Source organism: Musa acuminata, chromosome BXJ1-2 (assembly GCF_036884655.1).
Source record: "Musa acuminata AAA Group cultivar baxijiao chromosome BXJ1-2, Cavendish_Baxijiao_AAA, whole genome shotgun sequence".
NCBI lineage: Eukaryota > Viridiplantae > Streptophyta > Magnoliopsida > Zingiberales > Musaceae > Musa > Musa acuminata.
In genome coordinates, this window is record NC_088328.1 from 28113585 (window position 1) to 28135259 (window position 21675).

Below are 21675 nucleotides of genomic sequence, written 5' to 3' on the forward strand. Positions count from 1 at the left end.
TCATGCTGCCCTTTTTGACTGTGACAGCAGCAGCAGCAGAGGGAACAAAGATGATGGTACGCGTGTTGGGTTCTTCTGCTTTCCTGCTGTCCTCCAAACTCGTTCCATTCCATAGCTAAGTGTAATCCTTTCCCCTATTGACAAACGAGGATGATGCTACGCGTGTGGTGTTCTTCTGCCTTCCTGTCTGTCCTCCAAACTCGTTCCATTCCATAGCTAAGTGTAGTACTCCTTTCCCCTGCTTATCATTAGGCGTGTTCAAATGGGAATCAATTAGAATCAAATAATAAATTTAAAATTAATTCAATTCGAACCAATTCATCAATAATTTAATTTTGAAAACTATGAATGATTTTAATTTGATCAATATTACATATTACCAAAGACAGTTCACATCAACGTGTATATGGCACCAAATTCAAGCTCGAATGGATCCATCCACTGCTTACATCAAAAGAGTGATTTTGACTAATTGGATATACCAAATGTAATTCTATGTAATCCAAAATGCTTAAGCTCAAATTAAATTATCAGAAACCTCAACATCAATTGTAGAACCATGAAAGGCAAGCATCAGATGAGAAGTACACTACTACATTAGCAAATAAGATCACACTCAGACTAGTGCAGCTGATACTTGCAAATAAAGTTTTCAGCAGATTATTATCATAATGATTACTTGTTATAAAATCAAAAATGAAAACATTAACATAAAAGTGATTGCCTAGAGACATGAAAGTAGACCTGCATTAGAATACATGACACAATACAATAGAAGGCGTCAAGCCTACTTATTTGACAGCTTGAACAAAATTAATATCAATTTCAGACTGACATTAAGTGGTCCAGAATGATTCCTAAACCGCAAAGATTTTATGATCCAAAGATCAAGTGGTTGAGGCATCTCGGCCTACAACATAGATGCAAACAGGAATCATGATAAGAAACTTTCACAAGCTTTGACATGCGAGTCCAACGATACAAGCACCCATGCCCTTGTATAACAGATCCTGAAACAGCGCGCTCTGGAAACCCCGACGTGGAAATTCCTTGTGTATTAGTTGCAGGAGAGTTATAATGGACCCTGAAATAGGCCACAATTATAAAAGATTTGCAATCTTTCCCAAAAAAATTAATCTGAAGAAGTTGCTTCCACCATGGAAGATACAAATTGCCCCGTAGATTTGCATAGCATCATTATCTGGCACCAACATGTACATCCTCCTGCCCCTTGCTCATTGTAAGTAATAACAGCCTTCGGAAGAAAACCGAAATTTCAAAAAAATTGCAGAGTGAGACCTCTCCAATGCCATCTTCATGAATAGTACATATACAGACTGTTCATAGCAGCACAGGCGATTGAATTTTCAGTTGGGTGCCATGCTAAATGAAGTAATTTTGTAGTGAAATCACATGAATTTCCATTGGCATCGATTCCTGGGCTTTCTGCTCCTGTGGCGATTCAACTCAAGCATGAGACAGCACAGAGCACAAGAAATGCACTTTGAAGGCTTTCAATTATCAAAGAATACAGAGAGCAAAAACCACAGTACATAAGCACTAACCACGTTTGACAACACGAGCCAAGCTGCTCAAAGATCTTGCAGGCTTTGGGGTGGTTTGCACTTGTCGCCTATGGGATTTCATTTCAAAAAAGACAATCAGCTATAATGAATCATTCAATCATAAAGCAGAATAAATGTATCAGCGACTGGGTACTCTATTACATGAACGAACTAACATAACTCGATCATATTAGTTTTATAACAAATTAGAGATATGGTACCAAACACCCATCGGTCACTTATTGATGCTCAACATGTTTGCTAGACAATAAATTATAGAATTTGAGGTTAAAAATGTGTTTTAACAAAATTTGCTCATGACCTAAATCAACAGTTCCTTCATTACAGGATTCTAGGCTACATGTAACTGCACTATCGACCATAAAGGAGCTAGTTTCTGAATTTACAGTAGCAAAAAGTTAAAATACCTCGTAGGATTTTTACTGGCTTCCAAAGTGGTTGCTTCATTGCTTCCAGGTGTACAGCCAAATACACGAAAAATATTACTGCAATTGAATTAATGCTAGAATATCAGCACAAAATCACAGTGAAACAGTATTTCAAATGGATAATTATACCTGTAAGAACCAGTTGCCACACGCAATCCGTCTCCGCTTAGACAGCAATCAAACTTGTCAAAGATTGAATCATTCTCATATAGATCACATAGCTGAAAAGCAATGATGAGTGTGGTTACCAGGTTCCACCCTTGTTAATGTATACGATACTGACTCATCAAAATTAGACGGAGAAAAACATTAACAGAAAAATAAATCTCACCATAGGTCTTAAATGCTCATGGACCTGGAAAGTTGCAACAGGACCTGACTCCATATTAATGTCCCATAGCTGACAGATATAAGAGAAAATTATACAAGGCAAGAAGTGTCTTTAAACTGAACAAGGAGAAAAAAACCAAATTATGTTGTTTATTCCTCACTCTATTATACATTAGGAAAATAATACAACAATAAGATAATGCACAAACACAAGCCAAAAGCCATAGTAACATCCATCAAATATGATTTGATAAAGAGACCTTTTATTCCACCACTCTGTGCCATACCCACCTCACCTACACTTGTGATAATTGAAACTTGATCAAGGGTTTAGTTAGTTTCAAGGAATTTGGGCTGGAAATTTTCAACCTGACCTCAGTTTTGGTTGTTGGGGTTGATGCAGAGACCAACTCTAAGCCAAATCCAAACTGAACCTAGTCTAACACAATCCAATTTGACAATAACAATGTATACAACTCATGTAAATCTTTTTTAGTATCATTTTTATATTAAAATTATATATATTTTAGCAGTTATGTATACAACTTGAGTAACCTGTTCCAACCCATAACAGCTATTACCTGAGATTAGCCCAACTCTACTATGGGTTGGGTTCCGTTAGGGTTGAGGAACTTATCTGTTGGATTGGATTAGGGTTCTACCCACTGGAACCATGGTCCCGGTTCCCCATTCTGATCACTATGGTACATGGTCTAGGTCATCAAAATTGAGCATTCAATTAAAAAAAACCATGAAACCAACCTGAAAATTGATATTCCTACATTAGAATCTATCAAGAAAAGCTCAACACAACAAAAGATATAAATAATAAACAAAATTTTACTGATTTAATAATTTTCATGTCTTCTACTTCCATTGCTGTTGATCCAATTAGATGCATGGTGAATTATCTTGTAAGACAATTTTTTTCTAATATAGCAATTGACCTTAGGTAATTTGATAGATACCATGACTCAGAATAACAAACCAATACACCCACAAACCATGAAGCTAAGCTAAGTGGCATATCCCATACCCATACTGTGACCTGAAAAGTCCATAATACTCTGGGAGTCTGGATTTACCTTCAACCAGACCAAACTGTAACTCACCTTTGTTACACCCTACAACTTGGTTCAGCTGGGACGCATGTGGAGTTAGTAACTGCTCCTCAAGGTAAGTGAGACAGGTACAACTACAGGAAGGTAGAGGCATTTCTTTTTTCAAAAAATGGCGATGGCAACTACCAGCAGAAGGTATAAGCACAAGACTAAGGGGGCTACCAGAAACATTAGCAACAAAATTCCACATACCATAACGACATGAATACTTGTAAACAATAAACTTTGAGATCTCACTAGAGCTTCTCAATACAGAAAACACAAAGAAAGGAAAAAAACAGTTAGAAGAATAAAATGGAGGAACCTTAAGGGTCATATAATCACGACTAAGGATGTGCCTTCCATCTTTTGCAAATCTAATATCTGAAATTGATGCAATGATCTCTGTGAAAAAAGATCTTGAACCAGGTGCTTCCCGTTCCTCAAACCTGTTGGTAGTCACTCACGAGATATATTATCTAATGTCAAGGATTGAGGCTTAATTTTATTTAGAGGCAAGAACTGCATTATGATTCATTCTAATGAAGGAGGAACTCAATCTGCTAAAAGAACTTACATCTTAAAATGTTTATCACATAATGCTGACTGTCGTAAGTCAAGAAGCCGGATTGAGCCCTTCGAGCTACTATATGCTAGCATGTTGCAGTGGGTTGGGTGGAACTCAGCAGATGTTATCACCTCTGAAATGTGACAGAATTTACAATTCAAAAAAATATCATAACCCAAAATCTAGTTAAAATACAGAATTTTGAACCTATAAAGGAATAGTATAAATACACTGTCAACATTAAGCGAAAGGATGAATTAACAGGAACAATAGAAAAATAAAGCTGCAGAGGGAAATAAATAGAGAAGTAGCAATTGTTAAAAGTTAAAACAACCAATGGGCCACCTTATAACGTGACATCGTGTGGAGCCACATCTTACAAGTTCAGTGGAAAACAAGTCTCAAGCAGACATCTTAAGGATCTTACTCTCACCATCCGTTACATAGCCACATCTTATGAGTTTCAGTGGAGAACGAGTCTCAAGCAAGCATCTCAAGGATCTTAATATCATGAACAACATCAACAAAGTGATACAAAAGAAGCAAACCACACATCCTATTTTCTCACTAAAGAATGGAGAAATATGATTTCACAATTTATTCATAGCTGACTGAACGCCAACGAACCAATACATAACCATTAACAAATAAATACATGCACTTCTACGTTCAAGCCAGTATTTAACATTCACATGATATCAGAAAGCCAAAAGGACCACAAATTATTGTCATGAAAAGGCAAAATTGTTCTGCAGAGATTACATTCTCAGTAAATTTAGTGTACTTATTAATCCATTAATTCATAGCTGACTGAAGGCCAACGAACTAAAACATAACCATTAACAAACAAATACATGCACTTCTTCGTTCAAGCCAGGATTTAACATTCACATGATATCAGAAAGCCAAAAGGACCACAAATTATTTTCATGGAATGGCAAAATTGTTATGCAGAGATTACATTCTCAGTCAGTTTAGTGTACTTATTAATCCATTAATTTGGCTATAGCTTCATACAATATTTTACACTTAATTTGACTGCAAGTTCATTTATGGTAGCAACTAAAAACAAGGTTACTCTTTTCCTTTTTTTCTTTTTTGGCTTTTGATGCCTTATATGGTTGTATCAAGTAACTGTTAACGCCTTAGACCAAGCAAACATAATTTTCTAGGCAAAAAGGCTTCCCATTTTATGACAGCTGAACCAAGAGTCATTATAGAACCATGAACATAACGAAACAAATTTACTATACTTCATCTGTTGATCCAATGTTCCAATGTTGCCTTCTCACAGAAGCCAGCAAGTGCGATGAATCATTTTTGAAAATACAAAAAAAAAAATTGATGGGCTCTATTGATAAACAAAGGTCCCTTCATACTTGGATAAAACAATTCATGAGAGGCAATTATTTTTGCATCTTCAGTAGGAAAATATGTTCAAGATTCACAACATACCTAATATAAGTAAGAATGCCTACTCAAGCCCTTAATACTAGAAGAATAATATTAATTTCAAATAAGAAATTAATACCAGTTAGGTCCTCCATATTTGCAGGCTTCACATCAACAATATTAAAGCTTTGATTGCTGATTTCTAAATTCCACAAGTTTATTCGCAGATCGTCTGCTGATATGAATGTCTCACCATCACTGAGAGGAAGAAATAAAATTAGCAGTTTGTTTCAATGAAGCTCAAAGCAGACAAGGAGACTCTCAAGCATATCTAGTCACCAAAAAAGAATACTGCAGTAGATAACATAACAAAAGGTGGAGCAGACAAAGTTGACATATTATTATAAAAAGGATTCATATTCCCATCATTTAAAAAAGACTGATACAAATACCAAAACGACTAAGCAAAAGCTTACTTATGGATTATAGCAAAAGCTTCAAATGGTTAAATTAAGTAAATTTGAGCATTAAAGTGTATACATAAATTCATCACCAATTATTCATTCTTGATAATTTCATGTCTGGTTGCTACAGCCTATTCAGAAAAATAACAGCTCATAGAAGTTTTAACTTCAATAAAAGATTTCTAAGTGTCTCCACCAAGGAAACCAAAAAATTGTCAGCACACAGAGCAAAGAAGTTTGTTGGATGCTGACACTCTCTTGTAATTAGACCAGGTAAGCGCCAACGGAATACTTAGAGATTGGCACACTGAAAAGATAAATACAACTAAATGTTTCTACTGAGAATAAAATATGAATGGCAACATGTTCATAGTTTAGGAATGAATTCTTCCCTGGAAATCATCAACAAGTTGCTGCACATCCAATTTATGTTCCTAAGGTGCTCTCAGCACCATGAATTGGATGTGAAGAACTCATACGAAAAGGTGACATTTTGACATTTAAATATACTGTAGTACTAAAGGTCAATTTTTGTGCTAACATAATAATTAAAAATAAATAGCTAAATTTTCTTGACAAAGCGACCTTACACACTTCTAACAAAATGCAGACTCTCCTGGGATGATAAGAAGGGGAATCCAAATGCCAATTTCATACAATAGTTCTGGCAGATTGATTAGTTCATTCAAGCCTGTACATATAACAGATATTGTGTGATACTTCAGAAAGATGTGTCAACTAATTCATTATACACAAACAACAATAGGTAACAGCCTAACTTGCATTATTTCGAAATGGCACCTCATGTAGTAAAGTCATTCACCATGCACCAGAAGCAATGCCAAAAGAAACTCAACCAAGTGTTTACCATCTTATGAGCTGTGGTTATCGATATTCACATGTATCCAAAGACTAGAGGATAAGACTAGGTATAACAGCACACTCACTTGTTCATGTTAAATAATGAATTATTAGTTCAAGTGCTCAACTTTATAGACAGAGTATGGTCATTTCCACATCTCTTCTCCCCCTTGTAAAACATCAAAATAATCCTAAAATAGATCACTTATAAGCAACTAATTCCACAAATAGCATGGTCAAACATGACGTAGAATCTGTAAAAGTGTTGGTTGAGAGCAGATACATCAGATGGCATCACTAAAATCCATTAGTGGGACCAGAATTAGCTGATAGAAACCTAAATGCATGAAACAGAAAAGAAACATCACGAGTATAAAAAGCGAATGGATCTGATGGAGTAATTAAATAACTAGGACACTAGGATAACCGGGACATGGATGATTCACCTGTTATTTGAAATAGAATTTATGTGGTAATCATGAGCATGGGCATATATCCTTCGACATCTAGCAATTAGACTTGTCTCCTGGCTCGTCACCTATGTATACAAATATGCAATGACCATTATTCATTGAATTAGCATAACAATACACATGCATTCTATGAAACAGAAAGGGATACAGATGAGTAAAGAAAGCCATCACTATATTAATGTTTGGTGAAATGCAAGATATACAACTGAGCTGTGCCAGGCAGCTATAGCAATTCAGTCAATTTAATGAATGCATAAAAAACTGCTGGATGCCTTCTTGTCATGCATGCATCTAGGCTACACATTATATTTTTAATGTCCAATAGATGGATTAAGCCCAACTACCACAGGCAGACGTAATGATGGAAACCCTCCAGGAGGCAAGGACAAGTCATTGCTCGAGCGATTGTAGGGTCCCTCAGAACATCCACCATTTGGTAGATTTTTTTGAGGACTAGTCATACTCGAACTAGCTATGCTGTCATGTCGAACAGCTTCTGAAGCATCCATATTCATCTCAGAAATCTTCTTGACCTTTTTTTCGTGGACCTGGATTCAAAAACAACTATTATTAATGAAACACCTAGATGAGAGAAACCTCACATAGCATAATTCCAGAACATTCAAAGCATAGTGACATAATCATGGTTTGAACTACAATGAAGAATAAAACACAAGACAAAACACATTTCAAGGAAACCCAATTCAAGTTGCAATTCTGTCTTTGTCATCACAATCCTAACTTGTACAATGTCAATAACCCATCATCACAAGTATCAAAGTTATTTTCCTGAAAAATCACTTACAGCTATATAGAAGTTCCAGACTAATACATATTTTCTTTTACTAGAATTAAAATATTGTTTTGATATTCTGTAAATGTATTTTTCTAATGTAACAGTCAAACTAATGCTTTTAGTAACCAGCATTCATATGCACAGAATAGTTCCGTTACACATTTTTCAAAATATTTTCCCTCAAAAAAACATTTTTTAGTGTTAGAAAAGGCATGATATTGCAAATACAAGGAATAAACATAAGTCAAAGAAAATATTATTGCAAGAAAGAATACCATATAGATGACAACACATAATAAAAAAAACTAGTGAATCCAGGTGAAGAACCAAAATTTCAGTAGAAAGTTTGATAGTGAGTCATTGAAAGACTACATAAACATCACCAATGATGGCATAAAGATTTTTATTTTTTTGTATTATTTAAACTAAATAAATTATAAATTATTATTGTAATATAGAGTAGATGAGGCTCTAGAGTTAGGTAAATTTCCCTTTAGGCCATTAATGTAGATAACAAACCATAATGGACCTGAGACAAAAAGCCTAAAGGTATGATGCCAAAAACAATAACAATAAAGTAAATTCACAAGGTTATATAATAACATTATTCAAAATTTCAACACATGTTAACATGTCACTTGCTGTCTGGCATGGTTCAGCACGGCAAGCACATGCCATCCTGGTATGTCACTTTAAAATTATTAGTCAATAGAAGAAAAGTGAAATGATGCAGTGAGATAAATAGAAAACTTATACAAGATAAAGAGACAAACATAAAAATCACTTCTAGTAGAGAAAGAAACAAGAAGCAGATTATTAAGGTATAGTCAGAAAATTAACAAGTATATCCAATTTTGACTTGAAACACCTACCTTCCAGTATTTAATTGTCTTGTCATTAGTAGAAAGAAGAAAGACAGCACCATTGGCTGTTTGGCACCATTTGATCTTATTGATCTTCTCCTCTATTTCCAAGCTTTTAAGATAGTCAAACTGATGTATAAACATAAAAAATCCATCATAAAGTTCTGTATAACATTGAGATGGTCATATCTCAGAATTCAGATAGCCATCATTAAGAACAAAGTACCTCAGGTTCATGGCTCTGAAACTCAGTTTTGTAGCGAAACTCAGGGTGCCTAGTAATTGGATAATCTTCCTTCTCCAGGTCCTTTCGGGAACCATGCTGCACACCAAGTATACAAAAATATGAAAACATTAGACGTACACACTAAAAAGAAAAAAAAAAATCAGTAGCTTGAAAATAATGCATTTGACGTACATCCCTAATATCGGTCCTTTCAAATAAAACAACACGTCCTCCTCGATCTCCAGTAGCAAGATGGTCACCAGATTTGTCAAATTCAATAGCTGAGATAATATCAACTGCACATAAAGCAGCACTAAGTAAGAAAGAATTGCAAAAGATATCAAGAAGCCAGGACATATATCAGAAAGCAATGCACAGGATCAAGAAGTTACACAGTGATGAATGGATTCAAAAAGAAAATTGCAACATCTAAACCCTGAATTCCACAATTGTTATTGCATAATCCATTCATTGGAGACGAATGCTTTAGCCAAAGAGAGTGCATGGAAATTAAAGCACCTTCTATGCCTACACTAGGCACAGAAAGAACAAAAACCAACCCAAATTCCCTAGGATTGTCACTTATATCCAGGTAATTTCGGATTAGATTGAACATGTTCTAGATTTTAGTCATCTTAACTTCTTTTCTCATAAAATGACTTTGCTACTCTAAGGGGGGTTTGCAAATCTCATAAGTTTTCACATGGTAACATCTTCTTTGTTTACACTTTACTTTCATCAATTGCTGAAAACATGGGGAAAAAAAGGAAAATGCAAAAAAAAAAAAAAAGAGAAAGAAGTCAAAATAATGGTTTGATTGAAGATTCCAGTGATTGATTAAGAATATCATTCCTGCAAGAAAGTTCAAACTTGATTGAAGAATCCACAAAGAAAAAATCTATATATTTTTTATATTGTGAAAAAAGGAACAACAATCTTCCAAAATATATTTGGACATGTGACATCCAAAGATAGGCCTTAAATCAAGGGTTGTAATTTTATTTTTAGTGTAATCTCATTTATTGTAGTATCTAGGGGGGGTCATCAAAGGGGTAAAGGGTGTAATATAAATCACCACTGAGCAAATGAATGAACTAAAGATTGTTTTTCTCATGATACATGTGAATGGTGTGATGCTACAATCTTCCCCCAAGGCAAGTTCGCAGGACTTCAAACGAATTTAAGACATCTATCTAGTTTCTCGATTCTATTCCCATAATTATCCCACCTCCATTACATAAGCCCTAAAGCCCCAAACCCCGACTGCCCTATACCTTCCCTTGGCCTCATGCAAACCACCAGGGTCCCAAACTGTTGAATGCCTGGTGTCACGAGAGTGACAAAGCATCAAAAACAAGCAGCGCAACCTCAAAAACCTTCTCGGAAAGGACTGCATTAATGTGAATCACTCCCCTAACTCTGATTCTTGTTTGAACCTGCTCTAATTTGCACTTTGATCAGTTATTTTCCTTTAGAAAGAACATGTTTTCATCAGATTCTTCCCTCTTATCTCTCTATATTTCTTTCTCCTTTATCACTAATCCCCTGAACCCAGCACTCTTATAGGTCGTTCTATGTCAAACAGACAGAAAGACAAAACCATAGATAATCCATTCCATTCTGTTCTTTCAAAGGTAACATCGTATATTAAGCTCTCCGTAAAAATGTGATACCAGGTTAAAGGCGTTTAGACAACACATGTAATCAGTAAGCCTTCATACAAAAGCATGGCAATTCAAATATTATTAAACTTAAACACAAAAACTAATGCATTTTAAGAAATGAGAACCTTCATCTTCCAATAAGCTCCACACTATGGCCCAAGTTTACAATTTCAGGGCCAGCCTTAGCATTACGTCAAGGTTGCTCAACTAAGCGAACAAGGTTGAAATTATGGATAGATTCTTTCTAATTATAGGGGCAAAACTACATATATTGATCTTCCACAGACCTTGCTTTGTTGGAAGTCTTGTACACCAAGCCACCCTCTTTTTTTGGAGAATTTCTTACCACGTGACATGTCTATCTTTTTCAATATCTCATCTTCTGAATCAAAATTGAGTAATTTAGTATGAAGTGACAACAAAAGAAATAATTCTTAAATTTTGATTCACCCAACAACATTTTCTTAAGTTTGCAACTGACAAGAAATTGACGAAGCTATATTGGCTAGCTCTATCAAAAAGATGGCCAAAAATCCATAAAGTTGTTGATAACTAATTCAACCTTCTTGTGAACTAAATTGCCAGACTTTGCTTTCAGAGTGGTATCAGTAAAATGGTTAAATTTATGGTAAAAGATTGATGCATTTCACCCTCCTCTAAGGAGGTGTAGAAGTGAATGTTATGCAGAAAAGTACATGATATCCTCTTACCTGATGATTGATGTGGAACTTTTAGATGAATAAGAATTTCAAATCACACAGTGTGTTATTTGGGACAATATTTTATGCTTAACAGAAAATTGCAAATATGTAAGTTTCGGCTGCACTTCCCGGCAAAATTCCAAAAAACAGAATATATCACTGGCTTCATCGTACAATACACACTGATTAACTAAGTCTGAGTACCAATTGAGATACATTAAATTACATCCTAGCAAAAATAATAGTCGTTGTTAACACACGTGGAGAAAGTTAGAGTGGCAGGTGAAATAGAACTGATAGATAAATTAATGTAGATCAACAGATAATAGATAGAACCCACCCAAATAACGCACGTAGCATGACTAATCCGACAAACCATGAAAGTTACTATAAAGTCGACCGAAGTTTCCAACGAAGCAACATAGTGACAATCAACAAGTTCATCTTTATTTATCATAGGATATATGCAGGTGTCCAAACGAAAACTATCACGGGACACAGGAAGTCCGTCAAACGACCACAAGAAGTAAAATATTCATGCAAAAACGAAGAATCATATTTCTTTTATTTAGGAAGAGCAAGAAGTTCCCATCTTTCGCGCAAGAAAATGAGGACCTCCATCAAATCACATCCTTTGCGTTTGTTCCCAAACAAGGCACTTGCAATATTTCAAAAGCGAGTATATCGCAAACACAGCAGAAGAAAACAAACTTCGAAACGAACATATGAACCGAAGGAAGCCCTAAGCTCGTCCCACCACCATCGAGAGCCGATCTAACAAAGGGGAAGAAAAGATCGTACCTTCCTGGACCTCCTCCCCTTCCGCCCTCTCCCCGAACACCTGCGAGAATTTCCACTCCAGCGGCGGCGGCTTGGGGGACGAGTCCTCGGCGCCGTTCCCCTTCATCGTCCGACAAGTAATCAGGCGAGACCGGCCACCTACTGCAGCTGCAGCGGCATCAGCGATCGGGGGAGTTCAACGCGTCCAACTCGATTCCGGTTTCCTCCATGAAGATTTTCAGCGATCGGTACGTTACCGTTGGCGATCGAAGCAGAAGAAGTCTAGAAATACAAGAGGAGAACTCTTTTCCGCTATCCGGCTCGCTCTCACTCTTCGTCTGCTGCCCTAACGAGGCGAAGCATGGATTGGTGGTTTCCCCCCCTTCTCACCTGCTATCAATCATTCCCGTGGAAATGAGACGTAGGGAAGCCTTGTCCAAGTTAGTTAGGTTTACAAGTGTACTAGTTGGGCCGAGACCTACATTAAATGGGCCGGATCGCTGTCTTGACCAATTTGAGCCCCCACTTTAGGAAAATGACGATTTGACTTTTGGAGCTACACAGTCAAACAGCGGCCCGTTGACAACGAAACAGAGGAAGTGTATGTAAGACTGTCGGCAGATGATACAACCAAAACCATTACATGATAAAAGCGAGATTTACATCGGAATACATTAAATAGGATTAAAAAAACGAAAATCACGTGTATAATCTGAGATTTTTTCGATTCAATTAACTCAAAATTGATTTTAATTTAAAAAAATACTAACTCAATCGAGTTTACTATCTTAAATCATTAACTTATTCGAACTGATTAATTAAATTAAATTAAATATCTCCAAAAAAAATTAAAATATCTAAACTTAAACTGATTCGAATAATGTTCTACGTGGTTCTACCTCTCTCGACGTCACTCATATCTAAACTCTCTTCTTTTATTGGGTATTGGATCAAAAATTTATTTTTATTTAAAATACATATTTTTTTTATTTAAATTAATTAATTAATTATTAAAAAATAATTTACGAGTTGAGCAGCGGAATGTATTCGTGTATGCTTCCGACCGACACGATCTGTGGTTGTAGAAAGGCTTTTGACAAACTACACCCGTTTTGTTCGATAAGTTGTCACCCGATCACTCTTCTTCTACGGAGGTGAAAGCCCACAGAAAGAAAGAAAGGAGGAGACAAAGGAAGCTGCAATGGCCGTGACAGAGAATGCATTGGTCCTTCTGCGGGCTTCATGCGGCGTTCTGCGGCCATCCGTCCTCCTTCCCATGTGGTGAAGAAGGGAACACAAACCAAAGCAGAGACGACGCGCAGGCAGCAGCTTCGGCTGGTGCTGTGAGGGAGGAGACATCCACGCCATCGAAGAGTGTGCCCGTTGTTCCACCATGTGGGCTGCCAGTGTTGGCATCTCCGGGACTGTTCTCTGCGTGGCCGCCGATCACTTCCGGCCAAACCGGAATGAGATAGTTAACCATCATACCAAATTAGTATTATTAGTTAACTATCATACAAACTAATATATTGCCTTATGAAAGACATGAGCTAATGATATGATCTTATAAGTTAAGAATACTACCTATTAATTTTTTATGTCAATTTAAGTATTGCATATGTAGTTAAGCGGGAATTTGATGCATTGAATATGTTCTTTATACATATACATATATATATATATATATATATATATATATATATATATAATAAGAATGATGTGAATAACAATAATAACATTGTTGAATGTTGGAGAATTAACATTGGCCAGCAAATTAAGAGGCATTGAGCGTTTCTTGTCTCAACCATCGATACTTGTTGATAGGGGAAATAATGGCGACATGACGTGTCACGACGATGACCCCACGTGGGTGCCACTCTGCCCGATGTGGAAGGCAATAATGCTGACTCGACTCGCGCTGACGTCGCCCGCTATCAAGCAACGACTTCCGACCCCGCACGCTTGACCGTGACAGTACAGGACGACTACCGACCCTCGCCCATACCATGCGACGATCCAGTTCTCCACGCAACGCCAGCAACGGTGTCAGACGCCATCAGAGGCGCGACCCCGCCTCACACAGGCGGGTACATCAGGTGACCATTAGCTTCCCTATAAATATCCTGGCACCCTAAAGAGGTAAGGGAGACAAAAGCACTCCCTCTTCCACCACCCTCTCCACGTTGCTAACTTGATCGTCGGAGGGGTCGAGTCGACCCTCCGACCCGACCAGTGTGCAGGTGCGAGACGAGGTTGCCTCTTCCCCAACGCTGCGGTAGAGCTCTCCCCCTGACGGGACATCCGTAGCACCGCGGTCGGCCACCAGAAGGACCCGAGGCACGCCACGTAAGATCCCCGTCATTCGGACCCCTGAACCAGCCGCGTCGACCCGAGGTCACGGCTAAAAAAGTTATTTACCATAACACGTGATGTTTTGTTGCCTAATTTTTCTCGTCTTTCGGTGATCAGAATCAGTTCTTTGTACATATGATTACAACGACAAAATATCACTAATCCAAAGAATTGATTCTTGATGATAGGAAGATAGAGAATAATAAACATCATAAATGAAATCTGATCTCATTATTGTGACATGGTCGTCTTCTCCAGCACTCGAAAAGTCCAAATCAAGGAGTGAGATCAAACAAGAGTGTCACCCAAATATGGAATTGAATCCGATTCCACGCCAACCGTCCACTAAAGAGCGATGCGTAGAATCTCAAAGTCTTATCTATCTCTCAGCCCGAAGTTTCCTGGAAACGATCAACGCACACGGAGCAACGTTGAGCATTACAAATCATGCAGATGGACGGCTGCAAACACTGGGCAGTGAGAAAACGAACGGCTGAAGTGTTTCTAATCTGCAACGATGAAAAATAATGATTCTACTTTATGCCTTCATAATGCCATTAAGGATAAAAGTGTTTCACCAAGTAGTGTTTCCACTGTATTACACCTTCAATGTTACTGGTCTTAACTCAGCAGTGGAATTCTCCGGAGTGGCTGCCGAGGGAGCTGCCTTATATATAGTCCACCAAGCTTGAGATGGGAGGAGACTTCACCTTGGGGATCATATGTTCTTGTCATTTCCTCCTCTTCGTCTTGTCGTTCCTGTGGCGTTTGAAGAGAAAGTTCGTCTCTTTCGAATGGTTTGAATCATTCTTTTGATTCTGTTCTGCTATTAAAGCTTTAATTTTCCTGCAACTTCACCTTCATACGAAGAATCTATACGGAAAAAGAAAGAAGAAAATCCCATATTTGCACACTGGTTTCATTGTCAGACGGCAAGTCCTCTCCTCGTTGATTCCTGTGCATCGCAAAGCCCAGACTGCATCAAGATCTCACGACTTTTGTGAGGAGACACTGCCTGTTGCTCTTGTTCTTCCTCCGAATAATGCAGGATTCGACGGCGTCGGCGGCATTTCAAGCGGCGATGACTCGGTTCCCAGAGCCAGAGCAGAACCTGCGGTGCCCCCGATGCGACTCCACCGACACCAAGTTCTGCTACTACAACAACCACAACATCTCGCAGCCGCGCCACTTCTGCAAGAGCTGCCGCCGCTACTGGACCAAGGGCGGCATGCTGCGCAACATCCCCGTCGGTGGCGGCACCCGGAAGAACTCCAAGCGCTCCGGTTCCTCCTCTTCCTCCTCCTCTGCTGCTTACAGTTGCAAGCGACCCAATCCCTCCAGACCCCCTTCCCACCTCGCTGACCTCCCCAAGACCGAGCCCGTCTCCGTTCTCTACCCGCCGCTCGACCCCGACCGCCACCTGCTTGACATGACCGGAAGCTTCAGCTCGCTGTTGGCATCCGACGGGCACTTGGAGACCATCCTGGAGAGCTTCCACCCAGTTTGCGGCGGCGACGTCACAGTGTTGCCGAATTCAGCCAGCGCAATCCGTTCCGGTATACATATCCAGGGGATGGAATTGCAGGGCTCGGTCAGCAACAGCAACACACCGGCGGCAGCGGTGGAGAACTCGGAAAGATTGGAGGGTGCTCCGGGATGCTGGGCCGCGTCATGGACCGATCTTGCCATCTACAATCCAGGCTCGAACATGCAGTGAAAGAACAAAACTTGGAGCCAGAAACCAAGAAAGAGCACATTTTTCTTCCTTCTTATGGAACTCTATCCAAGAGACATGGATATTTGGTAATAGGTACAGATAGATACATAGTTTTGGGAATGTGGTGATGGAAGAGATGAACTTTCGATCAACTTGTTTTGGTTTCTAAGCTTCAGTTCTCTCTGTTTAATCTCTTCGATCTTAATACGAGTTGATGATACTAAATGTAATCTTCCATGAACATCTGACGGTCAAGTCTTATCTCCTTCCTTCAGCCACCACCAAACCCAGGGCAGGTTTACCAGCTCAACTCATGTTTCTTGGCTTCGATGGTTGAACCATCAGCACTGCGCTGGGATCAGCAATGTGGCTCTCCTGTGCATGGTGCTCGCGTGATACGAAGCATGATCCACTCCTTTGTCTCCGTTTCCATCATCTCATCACCAAAACCATGTGGTGGTTGGCCTACACAGCATCATGAAGCTGTGTCACGCCTCGTCCCCTCGGCGCAGGGCTGTATCAGTTGCTCCCCTGAGACCACATCAAGAGCAGAGTATTCCCCGCGTGCTCTCATATCCGAGAACAGAGTCTTCGCAGCTTCTACTTTACATCATTGCAGAGACATGCTAAAGTTGTTGGCAGCGATCCAATCTTGCACACTCGCACGCTCAGTAACTCTGGTCCTGCGTCGCCTTGGCAATTGACATGGTGCAGCCGCCGGACCAGTCGAGCTGGTGTGGATGGCATTTGCAAGTCCCCATCGTAAACCAGCAGACTCATAATCTACATCTGATGGTTCTGACCAAATGCGCACAAGAATTAGGTGAGACTCGGACAATATGTTGGAATTATCAGTGAGTTCATAAAGAGCAGAATCAAAAGACTTTGGTCCACTCTACTCGTCCAGAATGGCAAAAGGCTCTTGTTCCTGTTCGTCAACGATGGAATATATTAATGATGAGCTCATGAGACACGACCTCAGAGCTGTCTCCCAGTCTTCCTTTCTCTTTAGGTCTTTAGGGCCACTGGGAAACTTCCCTCTTCGAGTCAAGGTCTATGACTTGCTGCCCACAAGTCTTTACCCTATCGCAGTCATTCTACTGCTTGAGTTAGAATATTTTGGCAATCTATGACTCATAGCCAGTAAAAGTGTGTCTCAAATTAAGATAAAGCCAGTCATGGAATAAAAGAGAGGGGAAGTGCTTGTGAAGCTTCATGAGAAGATGCCAGGAGACTCCTGTCGAAAACTCTCTGGTCTTTCTGGACTCAACCACAGCTCCATTTTCAGTGATGAAGAGGAGTTTATTGAGTGGAGCAGAAGACCTCAAACTTCATGATATTGAGTTGGTGGGGGATGCAGATGCAAAAACAAGTACACCAAGAACAATGCTAAGATAAGATAGTATTTCAGCATCTTGTAAGATCATGCTGATTAAGTTCTCTCCTTGATTCATGCACTGCATTGCAACACAATATGCTACATTAACAATGGAGCATCTTAACAGACATCATATGTATTACTTGTCAGAAACCTCAAGCTGATTCTACTGATTTCCATTACAAGGTTGAACACAACCAAACATGCAAAACAGAAGCATATCCAGTATCATTATCTGAATATGTTCATCCTTCCATCATCACTGCCAATGTAAAAAAGTTGGACCAGATTAGAAATTCTCTTCAATATTGCATCATTCTCTGGGAGATGACCAGACTAGGAATTTAATATCTATAATGTTTTAATGTTCTCATCTATAACTCAAAGTCTCCAGAAATCCTAGCATTCTTTTGCTATTGTTATATTCATCTAAGAAACTTTTATGATTCTCTCTCCCCCATTTCAATGATATCAATGGAAAAATCTAAGTGCTTACGCTTTCTGGCATCAACAGAGGCCTCACCAAGAATAAGCATCCTCATCAAAGGGGAAAATTTCTTTCATACTGGGCAACACATTCTTCCGGTGGAAAATGCACCATCAATTCCTTCAAGCTCTCCCACTCACATTTGAGGAGGATATATGCTCCAGAGACTAAATCCAGACCACAGCCCAGCTTGAGTTCACCCATACTAGATTAAGTGTTAAGGATATAAATACACATATTGCATCTATCAGTTTAAGTGTTTAGATGAAATAACATTGGCAAAAAAATTTGAAATGGTATCAAAATCTTCGGTTCGCGATTAATCCAAATTCATTGAATCCATGATCTATGTAGATCCATCCATATGGAGGCCCCTCTCACTATGTAATGTGCTGCACAAAGCAACTTTAATGGCAGGTTTGGCATTGTTCACTTTTCCCATATTTTTTCTGAAAATAAAACTGCGTTGATTGCTTTCATTTACTTATATTTGATATCTTAATATCATCTTCATCAATGATCTAAAGGAAGCTAAAATTTAACATCCAACAGAGTCATTTTTGCCCATGGATTTTTCCAAGTATATGATGTCTTTTATTTGCATCCAACTCTGAGAAGTTTAGCGAGCATGAGCGCAGGTGATCTCTAATTTGCTTTCCGGATTACATCGAACTCAGTGCAAGATTCGCCTCTGTTATGCCTAATGAACCAGCAAGGAAGCCTTCTTCCACGGCCATCCGCCTTCCTCGACTGCGTCAAGCTCTAAAAGAAGAGGCAAGCAGCAGAGCAGTCGTCCACCTTCGACGAAGGAAACGTGAATCTCCACGCTCGAACTGCTGCTTCCACCACCGCCTTCGACGCCTCCTCTTTCTTCCCCGTGGACGACACGATCGACACGACCATCTCGTTGTCGAGCACATCCCACACCTGAGAGAACACCGCCGTCAAGAACAGAGAAGCACTCTTAACGCGATTTTTGACGAGAGCTCTCGTTCCCTTTTACCCCGTCGGTGGCGAGAACCACGAACCGATCTCTGTCGTTGAGGCGGTGATACGCGACCTGAGGGATGGAGATGACGCCGTAGTTCTTGAGCTCGAAGTCGCCGAAAGCTCGCGCCATGGCGAGCCCCGGGAAGTCCACGTCGGGCAGCCACACTCGTTGGACGTGCGGCTCATCCTTGCGCGCGAAGACCCTGCCGTTGTTCTTCTTTATCCGCTCTGCTTCTTCTGCACCAAGAACAAGCTCAAGGCTTCGCCTTTTCAACCGGGAGAGCAACCTGAAACATAGAGGAGTTCTTACGGGGCACATTAGGCTTCAAATCGATCGTGAGCTGAACAGCTTCGAGGCGACCATCTTCCGACACTGTTCCTAAAACCGCCCTGGAATCTCCAAGGTTGGCGATGATCATATCCCTCCCCTTGTATCAAGAAAACACCGTATGAATCACATGCTCTTTTCAGAAGAAGGATTTCAACAAGCTCGAATTTACTTGCTGAATGACTGATACTGCCGTGGATCCACTGCAGGAGCAGTCCAGGTGGAGCTGCTCTTCGAGCTCATTGTCCATGTCTCTGAAGGCTTTGATGCATGCCTCTTTCCACTCATCGAACATGTCAGGCGACACATCGGAGAATTCCTCACCGTCGGCCGAGCTCGTGTCGTCGCCGCCGGCGGAGCGGTGGTCTTCGTCGTCCAGCAGAAGGGCGTTGTGCTGACTCAGAAGCAAGGCAGGCAGGTTGTCCCTCACCATCCTGCTTACTATGTGGCCGCTCCTTCCATGCCCATCAAATACCCCACAAAAAACTCCATCTTCCACTCCATAATCCTAAATCAGAACAACAAAGTTGCAAATTTATCTCAAACTTGAACTCCTAATCATTCAGCCATCACTCGAATCTAGCAGTTCACAATCTTATTGTAATTAAGTTCTTTCAAGCATCATCTATCTTTTAATTGATTGGTGGGTTGTGCTTTTTATCTGATTTGCCTTTGATCTGAACTTGGCCAATAAAAATTCAGTGTTGCAGAAGACTACAAGTCACACCAGATGGTTAGGAGATCATCATAAATAAGTCTCTTCTTATAATTATACATCCTGATCAACAATAAACTTTGATCCCAACAGAGAAATCTAACACCACCTTCACAGGATCTACAACATGACTTTGAGGCCACATACCTTGCAGAGGATTGCAGCATCCTGGTTTAGACCCTTCTTCCCTTGCTGAGAATAGAGGCAGGCAAGCCTTCTCATTCCTCTCTCCGGACACGAATCATCGTCTTCCAGCACAAACACTGAATTCTCATCACGCACTTGCTTCTCCAGTGATGCAGAAGAGAAGCAGATCCCCATCTCTCTCTCTCTCTCTCTCTCTCTCTCTACCTAAGAACTTTGGCTCAACCACCACCACATCCTCAAAGTATACCAAGTGCACTTTCATATGTCCTCTCACCAAGCCACACACTGAAAAGAATAAGATTAATATCTGCATGAGAGGTTACATCATTTGCTGGGTCAAAACTCATATGCTAATAATTGAACACCTAGAAGTTTATATATATATATATATATATATACATATATATATATATATACATATATATATATATATATATATATATATATATATATATAACCAAGTCTCTATTTTATATTAATATTAAACTAAGATAAGTATGGAAATGTTGTATGCAGCACGAGGTGTAGTTCTCGATAGCAGAAACTTAGACGGTTCTTTAAGCAGATGTGATAGCAGTGACCATGACGTTAAACTAACTCCGTTGGAGTTTCCTCCATATGATATTATATATTAATACCACACTGATATCAATAGTCTCAACTAAATTGCTGTGTTATTAAGTCATAGGCAATCTGATACTTATGTGCTTTAGGGACATGTGATATGGCAGACTTAAGTGGTCAACGCGAGCACATTGTCAAAGGACCGAACCATGAAGAAACCAAACCATGCCTCATCCTGAAAAGGATATTTATAGACGAGGTGGTGGTTTCTGGATATGAAAGCTGAAAGAAGACCAGCTGTTAGTTTTATGTGGACAATGTTGATAGAAGTATGTCCAATTCAAATTGGTCGGAAGAAGAGCAAGTTGCAGATGTTTAGTATTGCTTCTTGAATCGCTGTCATTCATCCCTGAGAGTTCTGGAAACAATCGTGGCCCATATTTGACCGTCTCTCAGCTTGACAATGCAGCCTGCCATGGTTGTGCAGCGAGTATGTTTGTTAGAATGCCTAAATGATGTCGATGGAGGACTGTGGCTGCCCATCCAAGTCCTCTAGACTTGTGTGATAAGGAAGGAGGAGCTTTGACAATGGATGTGTATGAGTTGACTGAAAAAAGATTCTAAACTAGCTTGCAGTGAAGAGATGTCCATTCTTGAAATACTATTTAGGTAGGTTATGACAGGGATTCCAACCTTAAAGTTGTCATTTTGATGGTTAGGACAAAGAAATTTATTGCTGGAGTAGAAATTGTTGCTTGCTTGATT

At 39.5% G+C, this 21675-nt stretch overlaps 3 protein-coding genes across 5 annotated transcripts; 1 reads left to right on the forward strand and 2 right to left on the reverse strand.

The window, feature by feature from the left end:
- Window positions 1-637: 637 nt before the first annotated feature.
- Window positions 638-12652, reverse strand: LOC135607321 (serine/threonine protein phosphatase 2A 55 kDa regulatory subunit B beta isoform-like). Its single transcript, XM_065099069.1, has 14 exons — window positions 12254-12652; window positions 9280-9383; window positions 9088-9183; window positions 8871-8990; window positions 7547-7750; window positions 7176-7267; window positions 5544-5662; window positions 4022-4145; window positions 3770-3893; window positions 2346-2414; window positions 2144-2235; window positions 1994-2071; window positions 1566-1633; window positions 638-1452 (listed from the first exon to the last, which is right to left on the reverse strand). The coding sequence occupies exons 1-14, from the start codon at window positions 12357-12359 to the stop codon at window positions 1316-1318; spliced, it is 1533 nt and encodes a 510-aa protein (XP_064955141.1). The 5' UTR covers window positions 12360-12652; the 3' UTR covers window positions 638-1315.
- A 2572-nt stretch (window positions 12653-15224) lies between these two features.
- LOC135613080 (dof zinc finger protein DOF1.7-like) lies at window positions 15225-16550 on the forward strand. Of its 2 annotated transcripts, none has more exons than XM_065110061.1 (2): window positions 15225-15363; window positions 15514-16550. In XM_065110061.1, the coding sequence occupies exon 2, from the start codon at window positions 15627-15629 to the stop codon at window positions 16299-16301; it is 675 nt and encodes a 224-aa protein (XP_064966133.1). In that variant the 5' UTR covers window positions 15225-15363; window positions 15514-15626; the 3' UTR covers window positions 16302-16550. The 2 variants fall into 2 exon arrangements, with proteins under 2 accessions (XP_064966133.1, XP_064966125.1); XM_065110053.1 differs by having other exon boundaries at window positions 15233-15381.
- A 2133-nt stretch (window positions 16551-18683) lies between these two features.
- LOC103975441 (probable protein phosphatase 2C 12) lies at window positions 18684-20602 on the reverse strand. 2 transcript variants are annotated; one of them, XM_018820319.2, is made up of 5 exons: window positions 20347-20602; window positions 19657-19992; window positions 19467-19584; window positions 19170-19390; window positions 18684-19093 (listed from the first exon to the last, which is right to left on the reverse strand). In XM_018820319.2, the coding sequence occupies exons 1-5, from the start codon at window positions 20518-20520 to the stop codon at window positions 18929-18931; spliced, it is 1014 nt and encodes a 337-aa protein (XP_018675864.2). In that variant the 5' UTR covers window positions 20521-20602; the 3' UTR covers window positions 18684-18928. The 2 variants fall into 2 exon arrangements, with proteins under 2 accessions (XP_018675864.2, XP_009388680.2); XM_009390405.3 differs by having other exon boundaries at window positions 19170-19393; window positions 20347-20598.
- Between the last annotated feature and the right edge of the window lie 1073 nt (window positions 20603-21675).

Excerpts from the sequence above, each read along its gene's own strand:
- LOC135613080 (XM_065110061.1), top strand. The coding sequence starts at position 15,627 with ATGCAGGATTCGACGGCGTCGGCGGCATTTCAAGCGGCGATGACTCGG.
- LOC135607321 (XM_065099069.1), bottom strand. The coding sequence starts at position 12,359 with ATGAAGGGGAACGGCGCCGAGGACTCGTCCCCCAAGCCGCCGCCGCTG. Across the intron at positions 3,894-4,021 it reads TGTGATAAACATTTTAAGAT|GTTTGAGGAACGGGAAGCAC; the intron begins GTAAGTTCTTTT and ends GACTACCAACAG. Across the intron at positions 1,634-1,993 it reads GCCAGTAAAAATCCTACGAG|GCGACAAGTGCAAACCACCC; the intron begins GTATTTTAACTT and ends GAAATCCCATAG.
- LOC103975441 (XM_009390405.3), bottom strand. The coding sequence starts at position 20,520 with ATGGGGATCTGCTTCTCTTCTGCATCACTGGAGAAGCAAGTGCGTGAT. Across the intron at positions 19,993-20,346 it reads ATGCTGCAATCCTCTGCAAG|GATTATGGAGTGGAAGATGG; the intron begins GTATGTGGCCTC and ends GTTCTGATTTAG. Across the intron at positions 19,585-19,656 it reads CAGTATCAGTCATTCAGCAA|GGGAGGGATATGATCATCGC; the intron begins GTAAATTCGAGC and ends TCTTGATACAAG.